The sequence below is a fragment of the Garra rufa genome, chromosome 8, assembly GCF_049309525.1.
Source record: "Garra rufa chromosome 8, GarRuf1.0, whole genome shotgun sequence".
Taxonomy (NCBI): Eukaryota; Metazoa; Chordata; class Actinopteri; order Cypriniformes; family Cyprinidae; genus Garra; species Garra rufa.
Window position 1 is genome coordinate 4,220,374 of NC_133368.1, and position 25,268 is coordinate 4,245,641.

The 25,268-nt window shown below is 37.8% G+C and overlaps 1 protein-coding gene across 1 annotated transcript; it reads left to right on the top strand.

The window, feature by feature from the left end:
* The first annotated feature begins 5,563 nt into the window (after nt 1–5,563).
* Nucleotides 5,564–24,819, top strand: wnt10a (wingless-type MMTV integration site family, member 10a). The gene is made up of 4 exons (XM_073845353.1): nt 5,564–5,938; nt 6,706–6,968; nt 9,499–9,872; nt 22,661–24,819. The coding sequence occupies exons 1-4, from the start codon at nt 5,709–5,711 to the stop codon at nt 23,126–23,128; spliced, it is 1,335 nt and encodes a 444-aa protein (XP_073701454.1). The 5' UTR covers nt 5,564–5,708; the 3' UTR covers nt 23,129–24,819.
* The last annotated feature ends 449 nt before the right edge of the window (nt 24,820–25,268 follow it).

The following is a 25,268-nucleotide window of genomic DNA, read 5'->3' on the forward strand; positions in this document are numbered from 1 at the left end:
TTCTTCCTTCATTTTTGTGACATTTTTATGTCTTTGTGTGGCAGTTTTCTCAATATTTTAGATTTTTTTTTTTTTTTTGCACCCTCAGATTCCGGATTTTCAAATAGTTGTGTCTCGGCCAAAAATGTCCAAAAATTGACTGGTTTGTTGTCCAGGGTCACATTTTCCTTTTCTTCCTTCATTTTTGTGACATTTTTATGTCTCTGTGTGGCAGTTTTCTCAATATTTTAGATTTTTTTTTTTTTTTGCACCCTCAGATTCCGGATTTTCAAATAGTTGTGTCTCGGCCAAAAATGTCCAAAAATTGACTGGTTTTGTTGTCCAGGGTCACATTTTCCTTTTCTTCCTTCATTTTTGTGACATTTTATGTCTCTGTGTGGCAGTTTTCTCAATATTTTAGATTTTTTTTTTTTTTTTGCACCCTCAGATTCCGGATTTTCAAATAGTTGTGTCTCAGCCAAAAATGTCCAAAAATTGACTGGTTTTGTTGTCCAGGGACACATTTTCCTTTTCTTCCTTCATTTTTGTGACATTTTTATGTCTTTGTGTGGCAGTTTTCTCAATATTTTAGATTTTTTTTTTTTTTTTGCACCCTCAGATTCCGGATTTTCAAATAGTTGTGTCTCAGCCAAAAATGTCCAAAAATTGACTGGTTTTGTTGTCCAGGGTCACATTTTCCTTTTCTTCCTTCATTTTTGTGACATTTTATGTCTCTGTGTGGCAGTTTTCTCAATATTTTAGATTTTTTTTTTTTTTTGCACCCTCAGATTCCGGATTTTCAAATAGTTGTGTCTCGGCCAAAAATGTCCAAAAATTGACTGGTTTGTTGTCCAGGGTCACATTTTCCTTTTCTTCCTTCATTTTTGTGACATTTTATGTCTCTGTGTGGCAGTTTTCTCAATATTTTAGATTTTTTTTTTTTTTTGCACCCTCAGATTCCGGATTTTCAAATAGTTGTGTCTCGGCCAAAAATGTCCAAAAATTGACTGGTTTTGTTGTCCAGGGTCACATTTTCCTTTTCTTCCTTCATTTTTGTGACATTTTATGTCTCTGTGTGGCAGTTTTCTCAATATTTTAGATTTTTTTTTTTTTTTTGCACCCTCAGATTCCGGATTTTCAAATAGTTGTGTCTCAGCCAAAAATGTCCAAAAATTGACTGGTTTTGTTGTCCAGGGACACATTTTCCTTTTCTTCCTTCATTTTTGTGACATTTTTATGTCTTTGTGTGGCAGTTTTCTCAATATTTTAGATTTTTTTTTTTTTTTTGCACCCTCAGATTCCGGATTTTCAAATAGTTGTGTCTCAGCCAAAAATGTCCAAAAATTGACTGGTTTTGTTGTCCAGGGTCACATTTTCCTTTTCTTCCTTCATTTTTGTGACATTTTATGTCTCTGTGTGGCAGTTTTCTCAATATTTTAGATTTTTTTTTTTTTTTGCACCCTCAGATTCCGGATTTTCAAATAGTTGTGTCTCAGCCAAAAATGTCCAAAAATTGACTGGTTTTGTTGTCCAGGGACACATTTTCCTTTTCTTCCTTCATTTTTGTGACATTTTTATGTCTTTGTGTGGCAGTTTTCTCAATATTTTAGATTTTTTTTTTTTTTTTGCACCCTCAGATTCCGGATTTTCAAATAGTTGTCTCAGCCAAAAATGTCCAAAAATTGACTGGTTTTGTTGTCCAGGGTCACATTTTCCTTTTCTTCCTTCATTTTTGTGACATTTTTATGTCTTTGTGTGGCAGTTTTCTCAATATTTTAGATTTTTTTTTTTTTGCACCCTCAGATTCCGGATTTTCAAATAGTTGTGTCTCAGCCAAAAATGTCCAAAAATTGACTGGTTTTGTTGTCCAGGGACACATTTTCCTTTTCTTCCTTCATTTTTGTGACAATTTTATGTCTCTGTGTGGCAGTTTTCTCAATATTTTAGATTTTTTTTTTTTTGCACCCTCAGATTCTGGATTTTCAAATAGTTGTGTCTCGGCCAAACATGTCCAAAAATTGACTGGTTTGTTGTCCAGGGTCACATTTTCCTTTTCTTCCTTCATTTTTGTGACATTTTATGTCTCTGTGTGGCAGTTTTCTCAATATTTTAGAAATTTTTTTTTTTTTTTTTTTTGCACCCTCAGATTCTGGATTTTCAAATAGTTGTGTCTCGGCCAAAAATGTCCAAAAATTGACTGGTTTTGTTGTCCAGGGTCACATTTTCCTTTTCTTCCTTCATTTTTGTGACATTTTTATGTCTCTGTGTGGCAGTTTTCTCAACATTTTAGATTTTTTTTTTTTTTGCACCCTCAGATTCCGGATTTTCAAATAGTTGTGTCTTGGCCAAAAATGTCCAAAAATTGACTGGTTTTGTTGTCCAGGGTCACATTTTCCTTTTCTTCCTTCATTTTTGTGACATTTTTATGTCTCTGTGTGGCAGTTTTCTCAACATTTTAGATTTTTTTTTTTGCACCCTCAGATTCCGGATTTTCAAATAGTTGTGTCTCGGCCAAAAATGTCCAAAAATTGACTGGTTTTGTTGTCCAGGGTCACATTTTCCTTTTCTTCCTTCATTTTTGTGACATTTTTATGTCTCTGTGTGGCAGTTTTCTCAACATTTTAGATTTTTTTTTTTGCACCCTCAGATTCCGGATTTTCAAATAGTTGTGTCTCGGCCAAAAATGTCCAAAAATTGACTGGTTTTGTTGTCCAGGGTCACATTTTCCTTTTCTTCCTTCATTTTTGTGACATTTTTATGTCTCTGTGTGGCAGTTTTCTCAACATTTTAGATTTTTTTTTTTGCACCCTCAGATTCCGGATTTTCAAATAGTTGTGTCTCGGCCAAAAATGTCCAAAAGTTGACTGGTTTTGTTGTCCAGGGTCACATTTTCCTTTTCTTCCTTCATTTTTGTGACATTTTTATGTCTCTGTGTGGCAGTTTTCTCAACATTTTAGATTTTTTTTTTTTTTTTTTTGCACCCTCAGATTCCGGATTTTCAAATAGTTGTGTCTCGGCCAAAAATGTCCAAAAATTGACTGGTTTTGTTGTCCAGGGTCACATTTTTCTTTTCTTTCTTCACTTTTGTGACATTTTCATGTCTCTGTGTTCTCAGTCTATACTGAATTGGCCGTGAAGACTTTCTTTGAGAACTTCTGAAACCTAACAGACTGTAAATATTTGAAATGTCCCTGGTGGGAGCGTTTGGACAAGGACAAGAGCTATTACCATCCACAATGGCATTTCGGCAAGGAAAAGTGCACGCAACTCACAGCACACCTCTTTATCGTGGGAAATTCCAATTCAGCATTATCTTTTGCCTTGGGGCTCTGCTGGTAATCGCTACAATCACTGAACAAAACAGTTTTTTGCTCATATGAGTCATTACATCACAAGACAGAAATCATTATGTGATTAATCAATGTAAAATTACCGTAATGATTTTGCCTTTTACTAAATTATGTCTTTCTCAGCCATTTAACTCATGATCAGAAGAGCGTGAGTGTTGTTCAGCCGTGGATAAATGTCGTTACTAAATTATCTTAATGCTTTACAATTAAATAGATCATAGAGAAAGGGGTTCCCCAGTTGACACTAGGACACAATTAAAATCAGCATGTGTTAAATTCTTGACCGCAGATCTCTTGGCAAGGATCCACAGCAGATGGAAGCAGGATTTTGTTTTTCTGAACGTTGCGACATCTTACTGGTAACCATTGGAGTGGGAATGTGTCCGTTGTAATGTTTTTAACTTGTCATGAACTAGCAATAAAAAACTAAGCTGTGATGGTGCCTAATTGAAGACAGAGATCATTATCAATTCATTCGGAGTCAGCGGGGGCCATTCACTCTCGTTCGAGACTGAAGCTTTAAACCGTACCGACTCCCTCCTTGTGACTTCACTGTGACTAAAACCTCCCTGCCACATTGAAGTAACTTTTTGCGGTTCGCTTTATTGATACCACTATGCACACACTCTTCATTTAAGTCTTGAAATGAAGAATTACAAAGGAGCATATGGAATTTAAACATTACAAAAGCTGCGGGAAGGTTTCAGCTTTAATGGGCTTTTGGCTCCTTTCTCAGCATGTAAGATGTGGTTGCATTTTGCATTTGTCATGGGTTTACTATAAATTCAGTGTCCGCTATTGCGTTTCCAGGTAACATAAACAAAAAAGATAGAAATTAAAAATAGACAGGATGTTTAGAGAAATTAGAGATTGTATTTTCAGTTATCAGGAAACTATTCTCTATCAAATGACTAGAGGATGATATACACTACCGTTCAAAAGTCTGGGGTCAGTACTATTTTTTTTTTTTTAAGAAATTAATACTTTTATTCACCAAGGATCTATTAAGTTAATAATTAAAAGTCTATTAAAAGTTAATAATAAATAATTTACATTGTTATAACATTTTTTGATTTTGAATAAACACTGTACTTTTTAAACTTGTTATTCATGAAAGAATCCTGAAAAAAAAAAAAATCACAGGTTCCAAAAAATATTTGGCAGCACAACTGTTGATATTATCCAACATTGATCATTCTAATAATAAATCAGCATATTAGAATGATTTCTGAAGGATCATGTGACACTTAAGACTGGAGTAACTGCTGATAAAAATTCAGCTTTTCATCACAGGAATAAATTCTATTTTAAAGTATGTTAAAATAAAAAACATTATTTTATATTGTAAAAAACATTTTGCAATATTACTGTTTTTTTCTGTATTTTTAATCAAATAAATGCAGCCTTGATGAGCATAAGAGACTTCTTTAAAGACTATTACAAGTCTTACTGACCCCAAACTTCTGAATTGAATTCTTTTCATTATGTAGCCTAATAGAAAAAGATACAGTTCACTAAACATGTTGACTTTCTGCGACAGCATGCCCCAATAGGTGTCATATGGGAAAGTTTAAACAGCTTGGCTTTTCAGCAAAACTTCAGAAAATGTTTGAATAAAAGGTGAATATTGTGATGAATACATTTTGTGACAACTTGCACAATTGGATATTTATTAAAAAGCCGTTTTCACTTGTTTGCAACTGTATATTTCATGTATTTATTTCAGTATGAGTGGTTCACAACTACTTTTTAAAACCAAAACATACAAAACCACTGCTAAAGAAAAACATCTACGTAAGTGGAACTTTTGACTCAAGATCCTTTAAGTACTAAAAATATAGACATATATCTGTTATGTTTATCTCTGCCTCTCTCTTTCTGTCTCAATCAAATCCTTCAACATTCATTTTTATCCATGTTTCATAGCATGAAAATAGCTCATTCGATTATATCATTCTCTATCTGTCCCCGAACAATCCCTCACATCTCAATGAGTCGTAACTTCCCTGTTTATCGGTTCAATCGGGATTTGTCTAATGAGGCACTTGTCCTGTACAGCAGTCTGCTCCGTGTGTGTGTGTGTGTGTGTGTGTGTGTGTGTGTGTGTGTGTGTGTGTGTGTGTGTGTGTGTGTGTGTGTGTGCGCTGACGTAGAGGTGGGCTGGCAGAGAGTTAAGTGTAGTCTGAGTGCCATCAAGATAAGGCAAACATCAGAAGTCCTGAAGACAGTAGATAGCTCAGTCTGAGTACTGATGTGTACATGAGTGTCTTGTGTCAGATGATATCTCAGCGGATCCTCACAGCGTCGGCTCGCGTTTTCATTCATTCTGAAAGCTCAAACTGATAGCTCCGGCAGAAAAGTTGTGAAGTGATTTCATGAATGAGGTATCACGACAGCGCTTGGCACTCTTCAGCATCATTTGATTTTTCGTCAGATTTGGACGATCTCAAGCTGATCGCTGGAAAGCTGTGCGCGTATTGGACGGATCTTCTCCTCAGGCTGAAGAGTTGTTGTGAAAGAGTTTTGCAGAAGAGCACCAGCAGCAGCATGGATTACTTTTTATTTCGACTCTTCTGTTCTCTGGCTTTGGCGTCGCTTCTAGTTCAAAGGTAAGAACTTGCTCAGTTGTTTCGTGTCAAATTGAAACTTCTGCATTCGTTTCTGCACGTGAATATTTATTATTGCTCAGGAACATACAGTAAATGAACTGCCATGATATTCTATACTTGCGCGCATCCTAAGACTTGTTTTTAAAGTTTTGTACATCCGTTTTTGGTTTTGCATCTTTGAGAAAAGTGTTTTAGGGTAGTTTTGTTTTCACTTTTGTAATGTAACTAAACTATTTGTACTGTTTGTTTATTGATAGATTTGAACATTTTTGCTAATAAATATTTGGCTTTACCAGAGCTTCATTTACCTATTAGTGAACCACTTATAGTTTGTTTGCAGTTTATTACTTGATTTGCATTTCCCTTAAATGTTATTACACTGTACAGGTAGTTTGCAGTGTAGTAGTACGTTTGTAGTTGCTTATATATACTTTCACATAACTTTTCTTACATGTACTGCTATTTGTAATATAAACTCATTTGTAATTGTCTCAAACCAGCTTCATTTGTTGTATAGGGTATCTATTTCAAGCACATGGTGTATTTTGTATTAGCCATGAGCATTAGGCTCCTCAGGGGTACTTTTGTCACTTTAATATGTGCCACCGCAGTTTTGTATGACCTGGTAATAAAGGATCTTTGTATATAATAAACACTTAAACAATGCAAAAGAACACGTTATTTATTATTTATTACCTCTTTATGAAAAACTTTTTTTCTGTGCAGATGTATTTAGATACATGATAAGGTTTCATTCTCTCTTCTAGGGCAGACTCAAATGAGATCCTAGGACTAAAGATCCCCTTTGACCCCATTCTCAATGCCAACACGGTGTGTTTGACCCTGCCCGGCCTGACAAAGAAACAGCTGGACGTATGTATGAGAAATCCAGATGTGACAGCCTCAGCCATACAGGGCATCCAGATCGCCATTCATGAGTGCCAGCATCAGTTCAGAGGACACCGCTGGAACTGCTCAAGTCTGGAGACCAGAAACAAGATCCCCTATGAGAGTGTTGTTTTCAGCAGGGGTAAGCAACAAAATGAACATAGTGACTTTTTTAGTTTGTGAACACTTTGATTTGTTTTTGTTTTTTAATCTGTGCTTTTCATTGGACCAATGTGTGGACGTACAAAAACTGAATTTCAAGTAACTTTGATATCTGTACTTTAGTAACATGCTAAACAACATCTAAATTTGGCGAGCTAGAAACTGATCCATATTGGGTAAATCAATCTTTGAAGTTTGTATATTGCAGACACACATAGAAGTCTGATAGTAGGAAAGCTTTATCAGTCATAGGCCTATATCACTTAAAGAGTGGATGTAAATATCCTGCAAAAGGGCTTCCCTGGCCAGCTAATGCATTTTACTCTGTGCCAGTGCAAGTGCTGTGAATTTGCTTTCAGCATTTTCCCAACCCTCAGTGGCAAAAGCATAAACCTGTTTAGTTAGTTTCTGTAACCCAAAGTGACAGTTTCCTTCAATCTTTAATTCATTTTCCCACTTCCTCCACCATCAGCGCAGCCGGGCGTGCCTCTCACTTTAAATTATTTGTTAGATTGATTTGTTCCAGGTCTTTCATTGGCTTGGAAGGAAATCTAAAACAGCATTTCCATGTCCGTGTCTTCTGGCTGCGCCTAAGTGCCGTTTGCCCCCCATAGAATCATGAGAGGATTGCACGGAAAAAAAAGCAGCACCGGCTGGTGTCGTGTTTGTGCGCGCAAGTGTGTATCTCAGCATGCAGGTCTCCTCTGCGTGAGTGTGTATGTCACTGTGGGTGGGTGGGTTAATAGGTGTGAGTTCCTGAGTGTTTTGAAATGATCAATTGAACATCATTCAGCTATCTCAGATCTTTGCTGTGAGCCCCAAGGGCAGCTCTGCCATCAGCAAGCGTTTTTGGAAAACACTGTGAATTCCAGACACTGACTGCTTCACACCTGATTTAAGTCTTAAGGCTCATTAGTCATTTGTAATCGCCAGAGATGGACAAAACGGGACACGGAGGTGAGGCGGGGCTGCATTTAGAGGCCTAATAAGACAAGCCCCAATCTGCATTAAACACGCTTTTTAAGTGGTAGACATGGGGTCATGACCAGTTTAAAACTTGTTCAAACTTGGAATTTTCAGTTGCTCTTGAATGATCATTTACAATAAACCAACTTTAGTGGTCACACAAATGCATATGAATGTAGACATTCAGTCATGCCGAAGTAATAAGCTTTCATATTTTTAGAGTTTCTTTCAGATCTTTGACATTAACCAGACTGAGTTTTTTTTTTTTTTTCCTTTTGATGATTTAACTAGAACAAAAAACGATTTAAACAGCTACAATTTTATATGAAAGACGCAAAAGTAATGAACTCTTTTTATACATACATATTATGTCAAAATATTTCACATTAACCATGCTGAGCTTTCATTTTTGTAATATTTAAATGATAATATAGAAATTTCAGCTTTCTTTCTGATCTTTGATATTAACCAGGCACATAAATCTTTTTTCTTTTAAAGATTTAATAATTAAAAATACTAATTTTGTACATCTGTCTAATTAGAGAGAGATTAATATGCTTTTAGATTTTTGTTCATTTAAATGGCACACAAGTAATTTAATAGACTTTCATTTTTAAATGTTTTCATATATTCATATTTTTTTCAGATCTTTGACGTTTCCCAGACTTATATTTTTATATATATAAAACAGGAATTTTATATGTATACTTAAGTGGGTATTTTTCATGCTGAAGGAGTGCCCTTTGATTTTAGCAGGCAGGAGGAACTATAAACTAGTTAGTCTTTATGAGCTCTTTCATGTTCCTGAGCATGGCCTTCTTTAATTCCCCATCTGTCCCTGAAAGTGATTCAGGAGAGTCTGCTTTTATGAGACCTCCGTTTATTATTGTTTGAGACCATTAGTTTTCAACAAGCCTTTAGCACGTGCAAGCACCTACTTCACTCCCGAAACCCTGGAGAGCAAAAAAACACTGTAATTAAATATTCTTATACAAGAACAACAACATAACTTGCTACTGCTACATGTGGCTCTCATGTGCTCGAATGCATTTCTTAACTCTTGTTGGAAAGCCTTAAAGCCTGCCACACTTCAGGTCCAATAAAGAGCGCAGCGGATGAGAGCTGAAATCCAGATGAGCGGCATGTGATTAGCACAGATCAAACAGCCACTAACGGTAGCCAGGTTAATTGCAGCCACGTTTTTGAGCTCAACGTAGAGCCTGTGCACAGATGAGCATGTCTGTGCTTAGCCACGCAAACCAGAGCCCTCCACACCTTCTCCATTGTTCCTGCATGTGCATGCTTTGGATGCTTAAGCGCAGCTCTGCATTCACTGGCTTTGCCCTGTGAGGTCTTTCTGTTGCTTGTTGTGCGAAGGACTATACTGGTACTGCTGTCAAACATCAGGGCTCGTGCGGTTTCTCCTCGGATGCGATAGCGATCTTCTCCACAAAGGACAGAGAGAACAATTCCAGGGGCGAAGTGGACAGACAATGTTTGAGCGAGGCTTGCTTGAATAATCCCTTGTATTGTCTCTTTGGCAGGTTTCAGAGAAAGCGCGTTTGCGTATGCCATCGCAGCGGCCGGTGTGGTCCACGCTGTGTCCAATGCCTGCGCCATGGGCAAGCTGAAGGCCTGCGGCTGTGACGAGAAACGCAGAGGAGACGAGGAGGCGTTTAGGATCAAACTCAACCGTCTCCAGCTGGAGGCCATCAACCGGGGTAAAGGCATGGTGCACGGCGTGATGGAACACTTTCCTGCCGACGCTCTCGGCCCCCAGGACTCCTGGGAATGGGGCGGCTGCAGTCCCAACGTAGAGTTTGGGGAACGCTTTTCCAAGGAGTTCCTAGACTCCCGTGAGACATACAGAGACATTCACTCCAGGATGAGACTTCATAACAACAAAGTTGGCAGGCAGGTGAGAGACGGCGTTATGTTGGCTGTGTGTGTGTGTGTGTGATGTGTGACACTAAGCCTGAATGAATCAGCAGTGTTGGATTGCATTTCCAAAGAGTGCATAGGGATCAACTTACGCTCCCTTTTAAGGTGCGTTAAAACGCGGTGTTCAAAGATGAGCGCTTCTTTTCTACTGAGATACTATAACCGTGTCACATGTTCTATAGGAGACAATAGTGGTTGAGTTCCTCCTTTTGATGTACCTAGAAGCTACAGATTTCCTCCGAGCGGCGGTTAAACATGAAGGGACGCTCATGTTGCAGCTGTGCTCTTGAAAGCTTCACCCCTGTCCGTTTTGCCAAGCGAAACATTTGTGTTTGTGTGTTCCCCGAGTCGTGCGATCGTTGGTTTTTCTAAAGCGAGGCCCTGGCATTGCGAGAGGCTTGTTGAACTTTTTGCCTGGGCTCCTGCCTTCGTGTAAACGCACGAGCCGGTGCCCCGTCTATGCTCAATTAGGTGCTCTCATGAATCTCCACGCACCCCCCTGAACCACCTACCAACAGCAAAACACTTAAATGAGCAATAACTCCACTCGAGCAAAAGCAAACATGTGCTTCTCTGAAACGTGTTATCTTTGGATTTGGGAATGTTTAAAAGGCATTTAAGCTTTATCAAAATATGCCTTCCCTGGTGTTGCCTTTGATCAGTGAGTCCCTCCTGGTGGCAATGTGTGATGTAAGGGATCGTGGTGTTGTCTCTTTGCCTGTGTTGTACTAATTAGATAATAAGAGCAAGATTAGTGGCACTGTAGAGCAGTTAAGCTAAATGCACTGAGATGAATAACAAGACGTGGATAAGGTAAAAACTGATGGATCCTAATGGCCTCTCTGAGTCATTACTTGTTATTTGTGTTTCATAAAGAAAACAAATAGGCACTGCTATAGTAAAAATGGCATTTATTTTTATTCATGCAGGTTGTTACAGAACAAAAGTCATCAGAACAGATTTATTTCTTTTAGATTCATTACTCTTTGCTTTGATAACATCTTTAAAAACTCTAGATATTTTTCCAACTTCATGAGAAGCATCCAGAGCTGTTATCTGGCCACTTGTTTGCTGCTTTTTCTTCACTTTGCAGTCCAAGTCCACTCTTAAAAATACAGGGGCTTCACGTTGCCATAGAAGAACCTTTTTTGTCTAAATAGTTCCATAAAGAACCTTTAACATCTGAAGAACCTTTCTGTTTCACAAAAGGTTCTTTGTGGCAAAAGAAGGTTCTTTAGATTTTAAAAAGGTAAGAAAGAGATGGTTCTTTAAAGAACCTTTGACTGAATGGTTCTTTGTGGAACTAAAAATGTTTCTTCTATGGCTTCGCTGTAAAGAACCCTTTAAAGAACCTTTATATTTAAGTGTCCCCCATCCGAGAAATATGTTTACTTCTGTATGTTTACTTCTTATATATAGGCACTACTATTTTTTTCTACAAAACTAGTTTCAGACATAAGCATATTGATCACAGTTGCATTAAGCTCGTGAGAAACATGTCCAAACTTTTCACTGGTTCTTTATGTATATCCGCGTTTAGGATCACTCAGCAGATGTTGCACAATTGTTCATAGACTTCTTAAATTATTTTCTTAAATTATGTAAGAGAGCTGGAAAGGGTATCCTAACCTAGTTAGGTGTTGTAAGATGACTGCATTGTGTAGACAAACACAGACACAGACAGAATTAGACTATTTTTTTTCACTGGAGTGACAGCAACTACTAAGCATTTGGGGAAAAAAATGTTTACAGAGCTATCACTACAACAGTGCAACAACTAACAGATGAGGTGAAAAAGTACACATGTGGACAGCTTGGGTTTAGCACTTTTTCCACTGCCTCTGTTAGTTATTTCATTGTTGCACTGGTAGATAATTTTCTCAAAGAATCTCATGTGGAGAGATAGTTCGCTTGTGCTATTTAATGTTGCTTTACTGCAAATGTTTTTCCCCTGAACGTCCATTATGCATAACTTACATTTTACTGAAATGTTCTTTTGTAAATATATATACATATTATAAATTTAACTCATGTGAGTTACTATTTTGCAAAATAGCACAGTCTAACAGCAACGGTAGTTATTGTTAAAGGATTACTCCACTTCCAGAATAAAAATTTCCTGATAATTTACTCACCCCCATGCCAAGATATGCATGTCTTTCTTTCTTCAGTTGCAAATTATTTATTTATTTATTTTTTGAGAAAAACTGTCCAATATTTTTCTCCACATAGTGGACTTCAATGGTGCTCAACTTATTGAAAGTTAAAAATGCAATTTCAGTGCAGCTTCAAAGAGCTCTACATGATCCCAGCCGATGAATAAGGGTCTTATCTAAAGAAACGGTCTGCCATTTTCTAAAAAAAAATTAATTAAAAAGAATTACAATTTATATACTTTTTAACCTCAAATGCTCATTTTGTGTAGCTTTGCGATGCGCATGAGTGCATCAATACAGTTGAAAAATATAATTTTCTCAGATTTTGAAGTTGTAGGAATAAACGAAATGGAAGTTTTTTGACATTTTGAGAAAATGAATGATCGTTTGCTATGACACATATTCCTCAGCTGGGATCGTTTAGAGTTCTTTGAAGCTCCACTGAAACCGCATTTTTAACTTTCAATCCGTTGAGCATCATTGAAGCCCACTATATGGAGAAAAATCCTGGACCGTTTAAAAAAAAAAAATTTAAAGTTAAAAATACAGTTTCAGTGCAGCTTTAAAGAGCTCTAAATAATGCCACACGAGGACTAAGGGTCTTATCTAGCGAAACAATCTGTCATTTTCTTAAAATGTCAAAAAACTTCCATCTCATATTCTCCTCCAACTTCAAAATCGGAGAAAATGAGATGGGAATTTTTTGACTTGCCCTAACCGCAGTGCATGAGTACTCATGTGCATCGCAAAGCTACACAAGATGAGCATTTCAGGGTAAAAAGTATTTAAACTGTAATATTTTTTTTGAAAAAAACCAATTGTTTCGCTTTATAAGACCCTTATTCCTCTGTGGGATCATGTAGAGCCCTTTGAAGCTGCATTTTTAACCTTCAATCTGTTGAGCACCATTGAAGTCCACAATATGGAGAAAAATTCTGGAATGGTTTCTCTAAAAAAAAAAAAAATTCTTTACGATTGAAGAAAGACATGAAGATCTTGGATGACATGGGGGTGAGTAAATTATCAGGATTTTTTTTATTTTGGAAGTGAAATAATCCTTTAACTTCAAATAAGAGAGTGCGCATGTGAGTGTGCATAAGTTTACGTCCAAAAGTCCATAAGATCATGAAAGTTAAGTGAATAAACTTAGTTGAAACAAGTCTTGCATGCATAGTGTAATGTCATTCCTGTCATATTACTCTTGCAGGCCCACTATTGGCTGATTCGGTGGTTGAGGGCACTCAGTTTGGTTGTTGGCATTACTTCACAACACTTAAATGTCATTTCAGTCAGTACTTAGTGTAGGAATTAGACAGTGTTTGCTGAAACTTATTTTCAACTTGGATTAGAAGTGTTTGTACTATTTTTACTCTTATAAACCACCACGTCTTGTAATCCTGAGGAAACATTTTAAATTTGGCAGGCACTTTTATCCATAGAAGCTTTCATTGCATTCAAGAGATACATTTTAACAAGTTTATGCATTCCCTGGGAATCAAAGCAATGGCCCTGGGTACATGCTCTACTGATCTTAAGAGTTGCACTATTGCTTGTAACTTCAGTATTAGAAGTGCTTTTGGTGTGGCAGCTCCTCACACAATGACAGCTCATCATCTGTGCATTCTAGACGTGGGAGGTAAGATATCATCATGGATTAATCTGTTGTCACTCTTTATCAGGACGGTACAGAGCTGAAGTGTAAATGACCATGATAAGCTCAGATGGGCTTCAGTGGCAGGTTCACACAGACAGAGTTGCAGATTGTTCATTGTTTGCTGCTTCCTCTTCTATAATTTGTCTCTGTATCGTCCCATCAGTTTGCTGGCTCCCTTGATTATTCAGACAAAACATACTTGGTCAGTCCCAAATAAAGTAACAGATAGTAGCCGTGTTTGCCATCTAGAGTACTTCTACTAATTCTCATGACCAATTCTGTCTTGCTCTGTAAGCTCAAATACATTGTTCTAGAGACTGTAAAATTGGTATTTCTAGAATTGTTGTTACTGATGTATTATGTCAGAGTTTCCATGATTAATTATTGTAATTATCATGATCATTGGCAAAAGTCACCCATTCTTGGACTCAGAGATGACACTTCAAAGGATCCTCATTGTTATCAGTTTCTAAACTGATTAATTGTTATTTATATTGGATGATCTATAAAGGATGCTGGAAGTTCTGGATTTCTGTCTGAGAAGCTCAATTAGGAGGTGTGGCGTTTGATCAAGCTGCCAGCGAGGGTGTGATGTACAGAGAGACGCCATTGTTCAGGAATATTTCTTCTGCTTCTGCCAGTAAGCCTATTTGGCATCGAACCCGATTGTCAGAAAGAAGATAGACAGAAACTTTGCTGCTACCGAAATATGTTACTGTTGGCAGGTTTTCTCGAGGCAGTGTCAGCGAGATGAGAAAGAACAATTACAAAACCTTCCATCTTTAATTCAACTCATTTTTTCATGATATATTTATGTTTTTCTCTGCTGAGCCCATTGTCTTTGGCAGTTGGGTCCCTTCATTTTGGCAGATGGGGGATGTGACGTAGGGGTCCTGTCCGGGACAGGGTCTGTATTACAGAGCTTTTTTATTTGCAAGGTTTGCGACCCAGTATTCCCTCACCTCCCCACCTCCCTCCCCGGGAAAGGTAGTCGCTTGTCGAGGAATGTAGTGACTTTACTGGGATGTACATGTCGCCTCATGCCCACCCTCTGGTTCTCACGACGTTCAGTCTTGTTAAAAGCTCTAATTAGTGGCTGCTGGCTATTTGGAAACAGATGTTTAAAGCCAGCAAAAGATTTTAGACATCAAACACAGCGGGAAGTAGAAAGACATTCGCCCTTCCTTCCCCAAATACAACTTTTAAACAGTCTGTCACTGGCCAGGGCAACGCAGAGGGAAGAAAAAAAAGGAAACTGCATGAAGAGAATCGATTTAATTGTATTGTTTTAGTATTTGCCATTCACTGCTTCTGGCAATACCGTGTGGACCGGCAGGGCAAAAAGAACAGGGCATGTTTTTATGTTTGCAGTAGTTGCCGATTACATGGCAACGTCTAGTGGGGTTGTAAATTATTTTTTGCATGTTTTCATTGGAGCTCCTTCCACTCAATGAAGACCGGTTGGAAAGCCAGGCGGTGTTTCTACTTTTAGAGCAAAGCAAGCAAAGGCCAGGAGACGGTACAGAAACACAGTTTGTAAGAACAATGTTTTGACCTTAAAGTATTAGTGACATTTCCTCTACATTTCTTTCCTGTATACAATATGCATGATTTACATGATTTAAATGTAAACTTGTTTAATTGACCAAATGCATCACAGTCTGGTCACGCATCTATCCGAGACTTTAATGAAGACGTGTGTTGGGACATTGAGGTTTTGGTGGAACGCCTCCTCTAAAACATCAAAGGAACCGAGCAATACTCATTCAGCAATTCATCACGAGCCATTAGATGGAGGATCATGTTGTCAGGCACCCTGTCATCATTTTGTCCTACATCTTGTACCTAACGGTGTCTTACTGCGACTGCAAAGCCCTCAACAAAAAAGTGCTCCACACACGATCGTCTCTGTCTGTGGTGACACTAATATGTTCCTGATTTTTGGACTGGCATACAGACTACAATAAAATTGACCTTTCAGTTTTTCCTTTACATTATTCATTCACAAAAATGAGAAGAAATTGCATTGTTAGAATTAAAGGACAGACTTTAAAGAAATGCAACCCAGGCTCATTGGAATTACCTGCCTCTACATAGATTTCTGCAACACCGTAATTACGTACCTAACTGCGCGTTTCAGGTCAGTTTCAAAGTGAAATGTCCAGAGAGTGGCGCTAAAACACACGTTCAATACGTGACCTTGGCACGTTTTTATTACGTTGGTACAGGCTGCGTTTTTATTACACTGCTTGAGATACGTATTGCAGCTGTTCAGATTTCAAATATCTGGGGTGTGTCGCTAAAGGTTAAAGGAGAAGTCCGGTGTGATATTGACCTAAAGTGTATTGAATCATGATACCGAGTGTGAACTTACCCTTCATAGCTCATCTCGGCTTGTCCACTGCAGTCCGAAATCTGGGGTCAGTTAGCCGATGCTAACAACAGGTTGTCAATGAGGGTGAATAGGGCATCGGACTAGTCATGTAAATAAATCACTGTTTTACACCATTTACGAGGCACAAAGTAGCTCCACACTTCATTGGTAGACTTCCAAGGGCCCTGACATTTAAAAAGAGACATTGAGAACTCATAAAAAGCACCGGTAGTTTATTTACAAGAAGATTTATACAGACATTCCCCTTAGTAAAATTACCGGCTGCCGCCATCTTGAATTTAGTCACGATAAGTCGAGTGACGAGCAGGAAGGAACTTATCAGGTTATCAACTTATCAGGTTGTAGTTTCCTTCCTGCTCGTCACTCGACTTATCGTGATTAAATTCAAGATGGCGGCGACCGGTAATTTTACTAAGGGGAATGTCTGTATAAATCTTCTTGTAAATAAACTACCAGTGCTTTTTCAAAGTTCTCAGTGTCTCGTTTTAAATGTCAGGGCCCTTGGAAGTCTACCAATGAAGTGTGGAGCTACTTTGTGCCTCGTAAATGGTGTAAAACAGTGATTTATTTACATGACTAGTCCGATGCCCTATTCACCCTCATTGACAACCTGTTGTGAGCATCGGCTAACTAGCGCCAGATTTCGGACTGCAGTGGACAAGCCGAGATGAGCTATGAAGGGTAAGTTCACACTCGGTATCATGATTCAACACACTTTAGGTCAATATCACACCGGACTTCTCCTTTAATGCTCTATCGTGAAAATTAGGATTTATTAATCAAAACTCTGTGTAAATTATATTTTGTGTGAAAAGGAATAAAAGTTTTACTGCTTCTAGTGTTAATTTCAACTGGAAACTGCAGTGATTCCTAAATATACCTGCGTTTTTTTTAGGTTTGCAGAAATGTATGTAAAGGCATGCATTTCCAATGAGCCTATGTTGCAGAAACTAGTAATATTGTTTTTAAGCCATTTTCTCTACAGCGGTACCTGTATCACCCAAAAAGTGGTGCTTGCTGTAGTGCTTCTCAGGCTGTGCTGTTCTCTGGACATCTAGATTTCATACATAGATGCTTTTGTTCTCAGATCAACTTTATCTGGAATAGTTTTACATAAAATTGAAGGAATATGAACACTGCCATGTGGAAACTCTTCAACGGAAAGGAAAACAGCCATATTGCCATATGGCAATTCTGTACTACATTGGAAGGCTGTAATGCATTTCCTCATTGGGAGTTTCTATAGATAGTGGCATCAAGTATATTACTGCATTTATTTATTTAAATGTGTATTTTATTTAGAACTGAATTAATTAAATGCACAAATAAAATGTGTGTGCTCTTTTCTGAACACATGAAACAAATCATTATTGTTTGAAATAATAAAATATAAGTGTTCATTTTCTGAACACATGAAACAAATCATTGTTTCATGATTTGTTTCATGTGTTGAGAAAAAGCGCACTTATATTTTGCAGAAAAGACAAAGAAGAAGAGTGCACAAGAGACTAACCCAGAGCATGTTTTTAAGAGGAATAAACAGGAATGATTCACTAAATTCAACTGGTGTTTGAAATGTACTTTATAAACATTTTAAATGATTAAAGAAACATTAATTTAATTAGCTATTTGAAAGTAATGTTTCTTTTAAATAACATGCACTGGTTAATTGTAAAAGAAGAGGGAAGTTTGTTCTTGTGTTAAGTATGTGGTAAGAATTAAATATTATACCCATTTGATTTTATATATTCATTTATATAAGGAAAATCTGGAGAAATTTTACCATATGTAACTCTGTAATGGAAAATAGTAAGAGACCTTTTTTTTTATCAAAATGTAATAACTTTCTCACTTGTAAAATTTACATTTTTGCTAACATTTTTCCCTCTAATGAAATCTGAGTGAAAAACAAAGTCCCACTCAGAAATGCAGCATATTAAGAACGTTAAATGTGTTGCAAATGCTGTTTCAGTTTAATAGTGTGCGTGAAAATACTGGATTGTATTAAAGGGATAGTTTACTCAAAAATGGAAATTCTGTCATTAAGAACTCACTCTCATTTCCAAGTTCCAAACCGTAAGACCTTTGTTCATCTTGAGAACACAAATTAAGGCATTTTTGATGAAATTCGAGAGCTTTCTGACCCTACACAGACAGCAACAAAGCTACCACATTCAAGACCCAGAAATAAAATAGATAAAATAGTCCATGTAACATTAGTGGTTCAACCGTAATTTTATGAAGCTATGAGAACACTTTTTGTGCACAAAGAAAACAAAAATAACAACTGCATTCAACAATTTCTCAATATCTGTGGCAGTCTCCTTCAACAATGTCCTTACTTCCTTTTTTGATTTATTGTGAAGAAAAAAGCATCCGACTTAAGGGGTTGTGCAACTGTTTTGCTGTATTCTGCCTGTGGTCCAAATGTGCAACCAATGTGTTTTACTTGATCTCAGTCTGGTGCCAGTTTATGGGCGAGCCTGTCTCACTTTTTCTTCAATTAAAGTGGCCCAGATGTGGCTCTCAATTTGCTCTGCACCAATGAAATTACAGCACACTCTTCAAAACATTCACATCCACTGCATGTCGGAAAAGAAAATGTGCAAATTTATAGGCCCTAATGTGTTTTGCTTGAAGATTCATTTATAGTGGCTTCTGCTGTGTTACTGTAGCTTTTGGAGAAGCACATGTTGCCGCACACATCAAATGCTGATGAATATCTGCAACTCTTCTTCCTCTGCAAATCTGCCAAGGACAGTTCAGCTGTTGCTCCCTTTAAGGTTGAAATATGCCTTTAGGTTTGTTCTGGGCTGACACTCTCTTCACATTTCCAAAACATCCTGCGATTGCTTGTGGTTCCTTTGCATAGGAAGCCCTGTACCCCTATAGAAACTGTAAGATACGTTGAATAAAACAAATGTTTCGATAAAGCTTATAGTTTCACAAGTTTCATTCTGTGCCAGCAGGGCAGTACAGAGGCTTGACAGGCTTTACTTTAAGGTTGTTAATCTGTTCATAGCAGACGTAAGAATGAGCTACGCTTCCTGCACTTCATCTGTAGCTCCTCAGGCTAGACGATCTGCCAGGCTTCAGTCAGACGCTCCACCTCTCCACACACCCGATAGATTATCCTGTTGTCACTTAAGCAGGGCGGCAGCTTCCAAGAGAGCACTTCCTGTCTCTTCCTCGCTTCCTCCGCTGTTGCGAACCCACGCCGCTCCTGCCCTTAGGTGCCGAGTCCAGGCAGAGGAGGAAGAAGAGTAATCAGACCATACAATCTTCCATCCCAACCCTGTAGCTTCCTCAGCATGGGCTGCACATGGCAAGAGCAGGCAGATCCACTTCCTAACTGCTGGAGGTGAGACATTTAAATTCCCGTCAGGTTCTCTGCACTCAAAGCGATAGGATTTGAATATCCTTATTTGTCTGTACCCGCACTGCATCGGCCCTCAGGGAACTGATTTGGTTTCCTTTTGGAAGGCTGAAGTCTCTCAAAACAATGACCTTGGAATTATGAAAATGCTGGTGCCTATACAGGGTTAATCCTTGTTTATGCCGTACCGAGGGTTAATCTGAGTGCCACTGAGGTGTTCACCTCAGACGGAGCGAGATCAGCCTGAAATTCTGGTGTTTTGTGAAAACAGTTTTGTAGTGCCTGATTTGCCATTGTGGGTGTACTGTTGTGATTGATCGTTGTTATCTTTGGCTTCAGTAAGGGTGTGATATCTGTTTCATATCTGTCTCTTTACTCTTTGAGCCCATTCATATAAAACAGACCTGCCCCATTTGCATGCGCACCTATGGTGGCTAAGAGCTTGAAATAGAACCCTCTGGCATGCAAACCGTATAGCCTGAAGAATTCACAATCTTCAGGGATGGGAGATGTCTGCTTTTGACAACTGCTGAAAGTGACCTTCGACTCAAGGTGAATGGCAACAGTTGTCCGCTGAATGTCAGAACATTTGGTTTTAGCAGGCCGTGGCCCTGGAGGATTGAAAAGTTGTTTTAAGTCATCTCAAAAACTATGTACTGGATGGTGACGCCACTCCAAAACTCAAGAAAGAAAAACACAAGCCATGGCTGAGTGACGTGAAATAGCGCAGCTTCATTTTGTACAGTGAAACCTAATCCGTCAAGTTTTGACAGACAAAACTCGACTTATCTCTAAAGATGTTCAAACTGTGTTTTGTCCCGCGGTGAGTGCTAGGAAGCCTGAGACAGTGTGAAATGTGGGATTGCTAAACCTTAATGTTTGCGCTTGTGTTGTTGATATGGGTGGGTGCTGGGGCATCTGTCAGTAGTGAGGGTGGCCCCTCTTCCTCTTGGTAATTGGATCTAAAAGTTTATAGCTGGTGATGACAGATGAGTGCATTGTTGAGAGAATGGGAGGTCTGAACTTGTGAGCAGGGCATCCTCATCTCCAACTCTGACATGTCATGTGGTGGAACATGGAAAAAGTGCATGAGTAATACTAGACTGAATAAATCTCTGTCAATAACAGAACCATTTTTTCATCTGGATATATTAGTTTGTTTAAAACTACAATAAAAGTGCATGTTGTGTATACTGACTTGAATATATCTCTTCTAGGATGTGCATGTTTTTAGTTTATGAATTAAAATTTATTTTGATGTTTTGATTTTTTTCGTTTTTGGTGTGCATAAAGTCAAAAATGTCAGCGTGGTATAACTGCTCAGATTTTATAAATGTGACCCTGGACCACAAAACCAGTCATAAGGTTAAATTTTACAAAACTGAGATGTATACAACATATGAAAGCTCAATAAATAAGCTTTCTATTGATATATGGTTGTTAGGATAGGACAATATTTGGCCGAGATACATCTATTTGAAAATCTGGAATCTGAGGGTGCAAAAAAAATCAAAATACTGAGAAAATCACCTTTAAAGTTCTCCAAATTAAGTTCTTAACAATGCATATTACTAATCAAAAATTACATTTTGATATATTTATAGTAGGAATTTTACAAAAAATCTTCATGGAACATGATCTTTACTTAATATCCTAATGATTTTTGGCATAAAAGAAAAATCTAGAATTTTGACCCATACAATGTATTTTTGGCTATTACTACAAATATACCCCAGTGACTTAAGACTGGTTTTGTGGTCCAGGGTCACAAATAAACTTTTTAAAACCATTTTAAGTATATTTTGGCATAATGATTATTTTCTAATGTAAAAGTTTAGCATGGTAATGGATATGACAATGTTAATGCATTTGGTCTTGGCGGAATAAATCTGCTATGCTGCTGGATTGCTGTTGATTGATTATTGCTGCTGCTGCAAAGCAAGTACAGGAACTTGCTACTGCCCGTACATATGCCGATATGGTGCTTTGAGTATTTAAGACATGCTGCTGCTGCACTAATTGCATATATAATAACCCGTAGCAGATCTACACAGGTGGAGCTGGGGAGGTGGATGAATTCAAAGAAACTCTAAAAGCGCACTACAAAATGCTCTAGGAAATGATAACCAGCCATTTAAATGTAAAGCAACAAGCTCATTGGCAAGTTAAGTCATGCGGTCCAACCAACATGCAGTAAACAAAACAAAACAAACGGGAACTAATATATAGAAAGGACTCTTACAGCACCTCATGAAAACTAAATAAGCTTAATAAATTTATTTACCGCGCAGCAGGCCTGAAATTAGTTCCCAGCTAGGTAACTGCCAATGTGACCGGCTTTTTGAAATTGTGACCGAACTTCAGGTGCTGCGTGACGTTACTGTGCCTGCTGCGTCCATATTATGGCAGCAAGCTTCTTTGACGATTACACCGGAATGGGAGTGTAGTTCCTAATCTTATCGGCCTAGAAAATTGCAGCTTTACATTTTCCACCAATCTTAGTACACAATATAATTACAGAAGAGTCAAGTTTTAAATAGGACAAATACCGAAACTCGTTGGTCATTTTTGAACGCGATGCTGTGTTGGTCACATAGGATTCAATGATCTATGCTAAGCTATGCTAAAAGTGATATCGCCAGAACAGAACGGCTGAATGGATTTCAAAATGGTAAAACTCAATTTATTAACTCGGGGGGAGTTGGAGAATGAGCCTATTTCCAAAAAAAGTGGAGTGTTCCTTTAAATTCTCATAGATGTCATTTTTAAAAATGGCATGTACAACTCATACCTTCTGAGTTAAAATTTTGAAGTTTCTGTAGTTAAAGGTGGCAGGAATAGATGATTGAGGAATCATTTTTCACATATGTAATATATGCAACATGGTCCATCATGTTTCCATGTTATGAAAATCAAAAGACTTCTAAAAAATACATTAAAATAACCTTTTAAATCTAATTTTCCTTAATGTGTACGCTCTTAAATGTCATTGACTCATCTATTAATATCTGTATAATTTTCCATTCATCACAAATCAGTGATTCATCTAATAGTGGCTCTGATGATTTTTCGCTAATGCAGGAGCTTTAGTCATCGCATCGCAAGGTCTAGATTGCCAACTATGGTCCAGATTCTGCGGTTTCCAGATATTAACATCTTCTTCATCTGTTTTGCTTGTGTGCAGGTTGTGGTGGACCACATGAGGAGGAAATGCAAATGCCATGGCACATCAGGAAGCTGTCAGCTCAAGACCTGCTGGCAGGTGACTCCAGAGTTCAGAACGGTGGGCTCGCTGCTGAAGGAACGCTTCAACATCGCCACGCTAATCAAAGCCCACAACAGAAACACGGGTCAGGTGGAGCACGCCCACCCGACACACCGCCGGAGAGCCAACGCCAACGATCTGGTCTACTTTGAGAAGTCCCCGGATTTCTGCGAGAGGGACCCTGGGTCGGACTCTGCCGGGACGCAGGGCCGGATCTGTAACAAGACCAGCCAGGGAATGGACAACTGTGAGAGCTTGTGCTGTGGCCGGGGCCACAACATCTTACAGCAGACTCGCAGCGAACGCTGCAATTGCAAGTTCCACTGGTGCTGTTACGTGGTGTGCGAGGAGTGCAGGATAACAGAGTGGGTCAGTGTCTGCAAATGAAATAAGCAATCATCTATGTACAAAAAGAGACATTAAACGTAGGGAAAGACTGAGAAATCCCTTCCTTTTGCATTGGACTGCCATTTCCGTTCGTTTCGAATGGAAAGCACAAAAGCAGACTGAGACGAATTGAGTGCTAGAGAAGTGTGCTCGTGTTTGCACACTGCATGAGTCCAAGCACAAGATTTCAGACTGACTTTGGACTTGCACTGCATATTATTTCAGAAAGTATTTTTAATTTAAATAAATTAAGAATATGAATATATTGTTGAGTATATTGCCAACAGAGCACTCATCGACACTACGTGGTGTTTGTTTTATTTCAGTTTTCAGAGACATCAATGGCTCCTAGTCCTGTAATATAGCACCAAGCAGACGCATGGGATTCCGGTACTTAAAGAAGAGAAATATATATATATATATATGTATAGAAATATATAACTAATATATATATATATATATATATATATATATATATATATATATATATATATAGATAGATAGATAGATAGATAGATAGATAGATAGATAGATAGATAGATAGATAGACAGATAGATAGATAGTACATCCATGATGTTTCATATACCTTTGCACAGAGCCATTTATCAGAAGAGTTTAACAAATAAACTCTGAGTAAAAATGCGGTATCATATACCAGTTAATATCAATCCAAAAAGGCCAGCATGTCTTGTTTAAATTTCCAGTGATTGTACATATAACCACTTTAATGCTGGTAAAAATGTAGACTGGTCTTCAAAGGCTTTTGAAGCACAGTCAAATGAATGGATTGCAAGCTGTGGATCAGTCCTGGTGACCAGCGGAAAGGACAACACTGTTACATGGATATGGACTGATCTCATGAAAGACGGATTGTAAAAAGGATCTGAAGAGACTAAATTTATGGAAGAAGCTGGACTAAACCTCTACAGATGCTTGTATGTTGTTTCCCTGCAAACTGTTGGCTGTGCCTCTGTTCACCGTAACAGGAACATATTCACCAGAGCTTTTAATGTCAGTCAGTAGATATTTAGACAGATGTATAATCACATCCTGATCACCACACCCATAATGTGGTAGCTATAGGTCCCCTCGACTCACCAAACTTTATATAAAAATAAATTAGCTCAATTTCTGCCAGCTCATTCTTCAGGTGACACAACTGTTCAGACATTCAGCAAGTTGTTTCAGCATCTTTTCAGATTGCTTGTAGTCTTATATAAAGTAGTAAAATATCACTGGATATTTGATGAAAATAACTGTTCTGCAAAAAGTTTCTGCAAAAATCATTTCTTTGATCAATAATAATTACGCATACAATAAGCTTTTTATCTTCTGAAAATAAATCCTAATTACGCAATACATTTTAAAGGGAACAATGATATCATTTATCATTTAGTAATTTTAAACTTTTTCCCATAATGAAAGAAGAAAAAATATTTTTTGTTTGTTTCGATCTGCTAATTTTATGTTCTTCTGTTTTGCTTTGTTGTTGTATTTATTTATTTGTGTGATTTTTCTCATGTTAAAATATAAGCCAAAACATCAAGAATGCATTTGTAAAAATATACCGAGTCAGTTGAATTTTGAGTTGTCAGAGTTGAGTTCCGGTAAATGTTAATTTAGTTTGATTGTTTGCACATTTAGACCAATTATTCTGGAGAAAATGACTGACACGAAATACTGTGCGGGGTGAGAGCGATAATATGCATTTTTTATTTTAAATTGTATAATTTTTTTAAGTTTGAGTATATAAGTTATTTTATTTTGTGGATAACTTAATATTTGTAAAACAATAAAGAACTTAATTATAAATGGTTGAAGAGTGATGTTGACATTCCCTCTTACTAGCTTTCACATTTCACCTGTTTTGCTTGTGCAGCAGGAAGAAAGAAAACCACACATTATACAGGACTGATGTGTTGGTATATCCTATTGTGCATGTTTTTTTTTTATTTATGGAAAGCAGCAGAGAGAGAAAGAGAAAGAGAGAGCAGAAGAAAAAAGAAATCAAGTTTTTCTGTTCGCTGGCAGAAGTAAACTATTTTTCATTTGTGAACTGCATGAACAGTGAGGACAAGTATGTTGTTGCAGCCTGCAGAGAGATGCCCTCAGGCCTTCAGTCAGTCGACAACCATTTAT